At 41.4% G+C, this 10,182-nt stretch overlaps 1 protein-coding gene across 12 annotated transcripts in view; it reads left to right on the top strand.

Annotated features, from left to right (window-relative positions):
• ALDH1A2 (aldehyde dehydrogenase 1 family member A2) overlaps positions 1–10,182 on the top strand; it is a 101,359-nt gene that overhangs the window by 39,125 nt on the left and 52,052 nt on the right. For 11 of the 12 annotated variants that reach the window (XM_039723142.1, XM_039723141.1, XM_039723140.1 and 8 more), the window contains 3 exons: positions 161–356; positions 1,579–1,617; positions 6,748–6,864. In XM_039723142.1, the coding sequence (XP_039579076.1) occupies positions 6,862–6,864 (3 nt within the window). In that variant the 5' untranslated portion in view covers positions 161–356; positions 1,579–1,617; positions 6,748–6,861. Of the gene's footprint in view, positions 1–160; positions 357–1,578; positions 1,618–6,747; positions 6,865–8,216; positions 9,023–10,182 lie in introns of those variants that run through there. The other variant, XM_039723138.1, reaches the window with a different exon arrangement.

Below are 10,182 nucleotides of genomic sequence, written 5' to 3' on the forward strand. Positions count from 1 at the left end.
TTTCTCCTTTTCTTATATTTAAGAAAGAGATTCTAAGATATTTACCAAATCTAACAAATATGTAGCATTTTAAGAAAGACAAGTGTGAATATAAACACCATGAAACCTTTGACTTTAATTACTATCTATTTGATTAATCCTCTGTTTTACTGTCTTTTAGTTGTATGCAATGGAACAGCTGGTTGAAAAAGGGAAAGAAAATGCACTGTGATTACTGTTTTCTACTGCTCCCTCACCTGGGCCCTGCTCCCAGAATCAGAATGATAAGGATACCAGCAGTGCCACCCATAAATATTGAAACTGTGTCATCTGAGGGAAGAGAATGAAGACATCTTCCAAAAATGGAAGTTATATAAGTAAGTAAAAAGCATACATATTAAATGTAGAACCACAAGAAAGGTCACCAAAAAGATTTTAAGGTTTTGCCAAGAATATGAAAGTAACAGTCTAGATGTTTTCAAATTCCATTACCAGAGGAGTCCTGTGAGCCTGTAAGTAAAGCTATGGAGGATGGAAGCACAGAAGGAGCATTCAGTGTGGCTATGTCCACAGCTAAAATAATTATTTGCCTTGCTAGATTTGATGGGCTGAGTGTGACCAACCATTCTAAAATAAATTGTTATCAGGAAACACTTCAAGAGAAATTGATAAATTAACCAGTAACTAATTGCTGGAGCTATGCAGCATTTCCACCAAGGGGTTAAAATGCTCAGCTTCTCAAGTGCTAGTGCCAGTGGGTTGGTTTTTTGCTGATCCTGATCCTAAGGTCAGCAAAACAGAACATAGGAAATGTACCAGTGATCTGCTGGTGCTTCAGGAGAGTCCTTCAAAGGTGATCATAGGAGCTACAAAACTGTCAGTGTGACTTCTGTGCCAGGAAAATCAGATGAACTGCTGTAAAAAGTAAAATCAATAGACACAGAGATAAAGCTGGTGCTCTGTAGAAGCATCAAATGGATTCTGTTAAGGGAGGTTATGCCTCACAAATCTGCTGGCATCCTTTAAAGACATCAAAAAGCACATTGATATTGTTTTCATGCTTGAATGTGGGAGCGGTGTAACCTTAGATTGCAAGACTAAGACTCTTGGGACCCTTACCCCCGAGGCAGTCTGGGCTGAGCTATTTCTTCTCTTCGCCTGGATTCAAGCAGAGCAGGAATTCACATGATGTATATAACCTAACCATTTTTATAGTAATCTTCACTCCTATAGAAATAGCAAAGTAGAGAATAATGCACATAGCTCCCACAGTTTAAATCCCATGGGTAACAATATATAGTGTACTGAATTTTTAATAGCACATTATTCAGAGTATCACATAAATTGTTATTACTGATGTAATAAAACCTAAACCAACACAGCTGGAGAGACCAAGGTTGTAAATACACCATATATTTTTTGTATTGTAATAATATGGGCCAAATTATTTTAAAGTCTGCTGATTTTAGTTGAATTAGACTAACTCTGACTGTGTACCTCTAATTCAGGTCCCTGGTCAAATGCCTTTGCCTAATTTATATCTCAATTTTCATACAGAAACTGATGCATGGTATATAAGGGGCATTCTCTGTTTTACAGATTGGTTCTCCTGCCGGGGAAGTCAAAGAAAAAATTCAGGTGAGGAAGATCTGAACACATTGTAATTCAGTATTCTAAGTGTTTTAGTATATAAACCCTCTATTTCTTTATTTCTTTTATTTCCTGATCACCCCTCTGTCTCTGCTGTAGTCCCTGGTAAAAAGGTGCTCAAGGTGAGAAATATTTGCAATGTGCAGCTCAGGTTTAGCTAAGCCCACCTTGGAGGAGGGGCACGGCACACAAGGGAACTCCTTCAGAATTTGTTCTTTCTTCTCTCTGATCTCAGTGTCCAGATAAAACATTTCTGTATCACGAATATGAGATCAAACCTTTACCATATATGTGTACTTCAGGCTTTTGCTCATAATCTTTAAGGCCTGACATATATATGTCTGCTGTTGCTGGCACTGATTTCAGGAAGAACTAAACTGGACTTTCGCTAAAGCAGGACCCAGGATTTTGCTTTGTTCTTGACTGGCTGGCTGGGCACACCATTAGGCTTCAGTGCGTAGCTGATGGTACTGCACATATATATGTTATGTATAGTTGTATCAGTGATGACAGCAAATTTCAAAGCTTGTTGTGTGTGTAACACAGGTCCTGCCTGAGAGTTTGTGAGCCAGGTTAATCTCTCAGCAGCCGTGCTGGCACAGAGGGGCACAGATAACATTCCACTGCAGAGGGCCCCGTGACAGGGCTGTCAGGGCTGGCACCAGGTGGAAGTGTCAGGGCAATGCTGGACAGATGCTTACGTGCACCACTGTCATCAGCTGCACTGGGCTGTGCTGCCCTCCCAGCTCTAGGAGGAGCTTATCTGGTAGGTTATGCTGTGGGCAAGTCTTACTTTCTGAATGCATCCAGAGAAAGACTGTTGCAGTATAAAAAGAATTTTGCTTTTAAAGCGTAGATCAATTTAGTACAGTAGAATGCCTTGTTTTAGCCAATTCCCTGCTCTTTTTTTCTGCAAGTTCCCTCTTCTCAAATAGCTTTGCTGTTGAAAACAAAAGGTATCTTGCTAAATATATTAATGCAACATGAAGAAAGCCTCAAAGTATATCCAGTGGGCTTTGCAGGGATCTGAATCCTGTGTTTTCTTAACCGGAATGGGATACATTATCAAAACCTTTCATCATTCTACAGGGCACAGGTTCCCTGTAGCAGCCCTGAGACTTATTAAGGCTACTTGTAGGGTTGTGAAGAGGAGGAGATCTGAGCCTACCTAACTGATAAAAGGAATGTAACATGAAAGCCAAAGATAATGACAGATTTGACTCTACGGACACACAAAAGCAAAGTTGTGCATTTGGCAAATACAGGGAGCTAAAGCTGATTCATGGTTCTAAAACCTAATTTCCACTGGGAAAGTGGCAGTGTTTCCTGTACCTGACTCACCAACCCACCTACTTTCACCTGTCTCCCACTCTTCCTGGCTTTCCAAGGAAGCCATCCAGGCACAATCTGACCCTCTGTTGGAGAACAATATTCTGTAAGAGCTGCTGCTCCCAGTCCCCTCTCTCCCACAACAAGAGCATGTTTGTTTCTCTCCATGTTCCACTGATCCCTCATCCTTTAGCAGGTGGGTTGTCAGTCTGCCTGGTATTCATTCTTTTAATGCCCTTTCATTCAGAATTATCCACATTTGATTGTTTAAATTCTCTGTCTTTCCAAATACAAGTTTTGCTTCTGGGATTCCTTTTATGTGTTAAATATTTAGAACAATTATCTCAGGCCCCTGTATAAGAATATTAGATTGCCAGGCCAAATTCCTTTGAAACTCCACAATCAAGACCTTTTAATAAAAAAAAGGTGTTCTGAGGTTCACAGCTGACCCTTTATAGGGTGTACTTGGGAGCAGACCCAGCAGCAATCTTTTGTTACTTCTGCATGGTATCTATGTTCATTAAGGTAATGAAGCTATTAATTGAATATGTAAGTTCAGGTAATTAAATACAAGACTTATTTCTTTAGTTTAAAGGGTAATAATAAAAAATTTAAACTTGCAAACTAGATCACACATTTAGTGATGATGGATGTGAGCTGGAAAGTGCAATATTCCAGTATGAATTAGTTAATTGCATCCATTCATTAGGTGATATACATTAGCAGAAGGTCAATCCATTTGAGGCTCGATGTGTTTTACAAATAATAAATTTCAACAGGTAAATTGAAGAGAAATTAAAAACAAAGTTTTCTTATATCTTTAAATATAAAATCCCTACACCCAAGAACATGTTCCCTATAAATTCATAGTTACCAGTACATGCTCTTTGCAGCACTGCCGAGGTCACTCTGGCCAGTGAGGGACAGGTGACATTTCAGCTGCTGGCTTAAACTAAAATGCTAATTTTTAAAACTGACCTACTTATAAAGTGAGTCAAAGAAACATTTTTTTCAAGCATTTCTTGCTTTATCACTCTCACTGAATTATTTGAAGCTTGCTTAAATCCTTAAATTTGCATTTCAGTTTTGGACTAAATTTATGAAAAATTTACCAACAACTGGTAAATTTACTAACTGTATCTAGATCTCTGTTGCTTGAAGAAATTATTCTGCTCTTTAGGCCTCTTCCTTTTGCAAATTTTGCAAATTTACCAATTGTTAATTTTGCCAGCATTTAACAGTTCTACTGGATATAAAATGGCCAATATGACAGGTAAAAAAGCTGATCTGTTTGACTCATTTTACTAAAAATTATCCATTTGACAAATTTTTAGTATGAAAAGTGTTAAATCAAGTTTTCATCATTAGATATTTGTGAATATTCAGTAATAAAATGATTGTTCTTGATATCAGCATTTTTTTCTGGTGTTAAAGGTAATGTAGAAATAAGGAAAGTAAAAGTAGATTTTATTCTGTTTATTTATAACTTAAGACATATCTAGGCTCAATTGTTACTAAGATTTATAATTCTAAAACAATTGATTCACTGAGGTACGTGAAAAATTCTGAAATAATATTTTAGAGGCCTTTTTTTCTGGTGTTAAAGGTAGTGTAGAAATAAGGAAAGTAAAAGATTTTATTCTGTTTATTTATAACTTAAGACATATCTAGGCTCAATTGTTACTAAGATTTATAATTCTAAAACAATTGATTCACTGAGGTACGTGAAAAATTCTGAAATAATATTTTAGAGGCTCCTCACAGCATTGTGGGTGTTGCTGCACAGGTCATATTGCTTAGATGGATAAGGATACCTTTTTACTTCCTATGTATAACATAGCTTTGTCTGGAGCAAGGACTGCTCCCATCCTGCACTCAGCTCAAGGGCCATAATTCTTAAAGAGATTTCAACCAGTGAGCCTTTTGCAATGGTCAGGACATAGAGACATTTAGAGAATTGATTCAATTAACCTAGAGGAAAAAAGTGCTATAATGTGTGATTTATGTTTGCAGATAAATTAAAATACAAGTATCTCCTGAAGAGCATTTGCTGCCCTCATGGTCGGTAATGAAAATAGCAGGCAATTAAAATAGAACACCTGAGGTTGAAGCTTTAATGTATAGATCGGAAAATGAAGTTCAGATTTCCTAAGTGGAAGTCTGAGCTGAAAAATAACTTAGGGGAAGTTTTTATTCAATCTCTACTTTTCTTCCAAAAGCAATTTATAAAGCACACAAGAAATAGGAAGAGACATTTACTGAAGCAGGAGCAAAGGGTACAGAGGAGTGGGTTCTCTCAATCAATACTGAATTTGTATGAGGAACCAGGAATATCCTTGCTATATGGTAGTGGAACAGCTGAGAGAAAAAGTTATATATAAAAGAACTTATGGGTCATATTGAAATAATTTTGGGGTAGATTTTGCAGTTGATCTTGAGAGGAATCATTGGAAGTGTCTGATAGAGTGATGTGACTCAGTTCCTGTGTGTGACAGTGCTTTCTGGAGCTCACTCTGGAGCATAAGAAATGTTCACAGATTAGAAGTAGCGAGAACGAAGAGCTCTTGCTTGGAGCCTTGTTGGAGTTGCTGCCTCCACTGCCCATTTCAGCGGTGTGTCCATATGTGCTCTGGCACAGCTGAACTGCCCAAAAGATGTTCTGAGATACAAAGAGTTTCACCTCATCCTCTAGTTTTATAATGTCCTTTAGACAACAGGTACACAGTAACATGGAGCAGAAAAGTACCAGTACTCTGACTGAGAAACCCAGGAACGCCTTAATGACATCTGTATTGTCTTCAACATCGCAGCTTTGTCTTTTCACCCTGTCTGGCCACCACAGGTCCTGTTCCCATCAGATGGTGTTTGTATAAGCCAGGTCTATATCCTTATCTATAAATAATACCAGCTGCTGGGGATGGGTGGAGAAATTGAGGCTTCTAAATGTAACAAAGGTCTATCTTCATATTATGCATTCAGATTGCTCCAAATATAAAAAATTAAACCCTCCAGGAACAATTTTGATATTGGCTGTATACTAGCTTAAATTCTAAGACTGAAACAAGAAACAGAGTCACTTGGTTGTTCTTCATTTTATTGACAACCATTTCATCACAAAGTGTGAAGATTTTGTCATTGCAATCTGAAACAGAACATATTTATTTCCTGATTTGCTGTCTAAAATTTTAATTAAAACCCAGTCATGTGTGAGAGAATAAGCCAGTCTGACTTAATTGACAGTTGATTTAGTTTTGCAAATTTACAAATAAACCAAACACTCCCCCCCCCAAAAAAAACCAAAAAAAAACACACCACAAAAAACCAACAAACCACCGAAAAAAACCAAATGAGAAACTACAGCACTGCATTAAGTGGTTTTGTGTTGTATGGAGGTGTTTAGGGACCACTGGACTGAACCCCAAGTATTATTTCTGTTCTTTATTTTCTTTTGTTATATTCATTTTTTCTTTCACAAATTAATTAATTTCCTTTTGTATTCATTGTTTTTCCTGTGTTATTGTCCTAATGTCCAAGGCAATCCCTTCCACAGTAAATTATTTATTAAATATTAAACATTTGCTTGCATGTTTTGAAGCCATGACTCGATTTGCTATCACAAAGTAACCAGTGTGATGCTGGCTCTGGAAGCAGCTCCCGAGGCTGTGTCCATCAGTGCCCCCAAAATCTCTAAGACCTCATTCCTCACTCTGCTTGGCAGAGCTGCTCTTGTCCTTGGTGAGAGCCCACCTGGGCCTGGGCACCAAGGGCTGAGCATTGGTGTCTTCCCAGGTGGTGGAAGAGGAGCTCCAGTCAGTCCCTCGCCCTCTGGAAGAGCAGCAGGACACGTGTGCCACGTCCCGTGGGGAGCCCGCCGAGGGTGGCTGCACACCAGGAGCCCCTGGAATGGTAAGTGCAGTCCCCTTCTCCATCTGGGAATGCCAACAAGCTAAAGGTCTCTGAGGGCTTTTGCAAACTGAATTGCTTTGAGATGTGTTCATCCACTTCTTGTACACCTAGAAGTGGATGAAGGTCACTTAAGCAGCTCCACATTGTGTGGGTTTGAGCTGATCTCCACACACACACTGGAATCCCTTCCCACCAAAATTTCCTGAATTTTATTGATCCAATAATGAAACTGTCATACAGTTTCCTCATTCCTGAAACTTGTTTAAATGCATTCTTTTTTCGAAGGAGCACATCCCCACTCTGATTTATTTTAAAATGGCTTTTAGAAGGTGTCATCCTTGTGATGAAGTGTTAGGACTGTGTTGCCAGTGTGCCATTAAAAATTGAATTTCTGACGTTTAAATGTCTCACTCATCCCAAGTGTCACAGTTTGACAGCTCTGCATGTCACATTACAGCAGAATATTATGAATCCATTTCCTCTGTCAGGTCAAAAAAAAAAAAAGACTGAAAATGAGAGAAAGCAAAATCTGCAGTCTTCTTCATTAGTGAGATGGAAATTTACAGAAATATACATGTTAACCCTGAAATTACTTAACTGGCACTCTCTACCTTGTGCTGCCTGTCTGTGCCCAGGCAATCTTCATTCCAAACACTAAGAGAATGCTGGGACAATCTTTTTAATTGTCTGTGAACTTGTCAAACATGGAGTGAGGAATATAAAGGGCATCAACAAACAAACACTGTTACAAAATCAAAACATGGCCAGATCCCATTGTTTATTTTTGACTATGTCAATGAAAAGGTCGTGTGGTGTATTTCTTGTTGCTTTGTTTTGCCAACTTTGGACAGCTGTAGCTTTGGTGTCCTTTCTTTGTTCATCTATCTGGTATGTGATAACTTCAAAACATGACATCTGATCAGGTACAAAACATTGGCAGTGTTTGCATCACTGAGCAGAACTTCACTGATTTTTCCTAAAGTAATGAAAACGGCCTGATCTTTCTATGTTTTCTGCCTGCAAGGTTTGGCCAGGGAGCGTGTAGGGCTTTGACAGGGAATTTCTGATGCCCGTCAGCTCGCGGATGTGGCTCCATTTGGCCGCTGCCTTCCCTTAACCTGCTGCACGGCACTGCCCAGCCTCTTCTCTTGCACGACGTGGCCTCCCGCTAAGAGGGACCCCCAAAACCAACAGCTGGCATCAGGTGGCTGCTGCTTGAACAAATTATTGTGCCCTTTAAGCCTCTTTTGCAGAGAACCGTTCCAAAAGCGCGGCCGCGGCGGGCCTGCCCCGGCCGTGAGGCGCCGCTCCCCGCGCGCTGCGGCCGGCAGGGGGCAGCAGGCGGCGGGAGCGGGCACGGACACGCTGCCGCTCCGCGCCTCGGCCCGGGTCCCGCGAGGGGTCGCCCGCCCTGCCCCGTGGGCTCCGCGCCCGAGCGCAGCCGCCGGTCCGGGGCATCGTGCCCCGGTCACCCGGCCCGACAGGGCTTCCCCAGTGCAGCCCGGTGTCTCCCCGTACGCCGCTACCCCCGCCGCGGCCGGGGATCCCCAGCCTGTGCGGAGCTGGGGCTGCCCGCGGGATGCCCCGGGCGGGGCCGGAGCCGGGACTGGCCTCTCGCGGCCGCGGCGCCTCCCCGCCCGGCCCCGGGAGCCGAGGGGGAGCGCGGCGGTGCCGGTGACCCCGCTCCCCGCGGCCGTTCCCCGGTGCCGCTCCTCGGGCAGCGAGCCGCGCCCGGGAGCTCCGTGCTCCCCGCGGGTGCCGGGAATCCCCCGGTCGGGCCGGGCCGGGCCGGGGGGCCCGGGGAGGCTGCGCCGCAGTGAGCGGGGCTGTGCCGCTCTCGCCCTAGGTAGGATGGACCTGCCCCCCTGCCTCTGCCCCCATGTCCAATAAGAAGAGACCCGGCTTGACACCTGCCTATATACAGAGGAGGAGAGCAACATCTTCAGCGCCGGGCTTTGGAGGGGGGGGACCAACCCAAAACACAACACAGCATCAGGGCAGAGCGGGGGGCTCGGTGCTATTATAAAACCCCCCCAAGACTATGACTTCCAGTAAAATTGAGATGCCAGGGGAGGTGAAGGCAGATCCTGCAGCTCTGATGGCATCTCTGCATCTGCTGCCTTCTCCCACTCTCAACCTTGAAATCAAATACACCAAGGTAAGTTGTGTTCGTTTGTTCTGGCAGAGAAATTAATGGTTTGCTCTCCAAAGGAGGGATTTTGCTTAAAATCAGTTTCATTCTGCCCTACCCAATGTGGTGTAGAGATATAAAAAAAAAACCAAAACCCAACTGCTAAAAGACTGCCTTGAATATGTAATAAAAGAAAAATATTTTAGCTTTTTAATCATCTGAAAAAAACACAGGGTAACAGAAAGCAAATTAGATTTGCTGAGACTGGCTTTGCCACTTCTCTGTAAATGTACTGTTTTCTACAGAGGGTTTATTTTCAGTGCAAAATCAGTATTCTCGGGTGTGTTTTGCTTGCTTTTGATGTACTTCAGAGGACAATGCTATACATACCTGAGTATCTCAATCAGAAAATAAAAACGTTTTCTTTCTTGAATTGCCCTGTGTGCCCAAGGGACTCTTTTACATTTCCTGGAGGACTCTTAATACTACCAGGTTGTTACAGCACTGGAACAGGTCTCCACAAACTTCCGTGATTCCTGAATACACTCTTGAACAATATTGTGAGATGGCATATTTTTCCTGCAAACCTTTGAGAGTGGTTTTCTTAAAGAGAGGGTTAAGAACAAACCCACTGTAGAAATGTAGAAAAATCTTGCTGGGTTTCTGTGGTATCTTATGAGACTAAATTGGTTTTGTTGATTAAAATGGGCTTTAAAAACAGTCATTTGTTTGTAAGTGCATTTTGCATTTCAAAATTCGTTTATATGTGTTTAATCTTTGCATCTTCAGTATCTTTAAAGAGTGTTTTCATTTCTGTTGGAGAGGTTTCAGATCTTTTGTATAAACAGATTACAATGTGTCAGACTTTGTTTCTAATTACCAAGTAACTTAATAGGAAAATAAGCACATCAGCACTGGAAAAAGGTGATAACATTTTTATCTACTGGAAATACAACTTCAGGAGCTTTAATGCTGATAGGAGACTCATTTTGGCCGCTGTAGTGTAATTTTTTCTTCCATATCATCACTTTGAAAGCTTTTCATCTTTTCTCTTTTTTTTAGTGAGTGCCAAAATTAATTTGTCTTCTAATTTGTTACAGCAATTCCTTGTTCTAGAAGAATGTTTCAGAGGAAAGTCAACTATTTTAAATTTCATTACATTTTAATGCAAACTGTAGTACGAAAAT

This window comes from Passer montanus, unplaced genomic scaffold, assembly GCF_014805655.1.
Source record: "Passer montanus isolate IOZ18808 unplaced genomic scaffold, ASM1480565v1 scaffold5, whole genome shotgun sequence".
In the NCBI taxonomy this organism is placed as follows: Eukaryota; Metazoa; Chordata; class Aves; order Passeriformes; family Passeridae; genus Passer; species Passer montanus.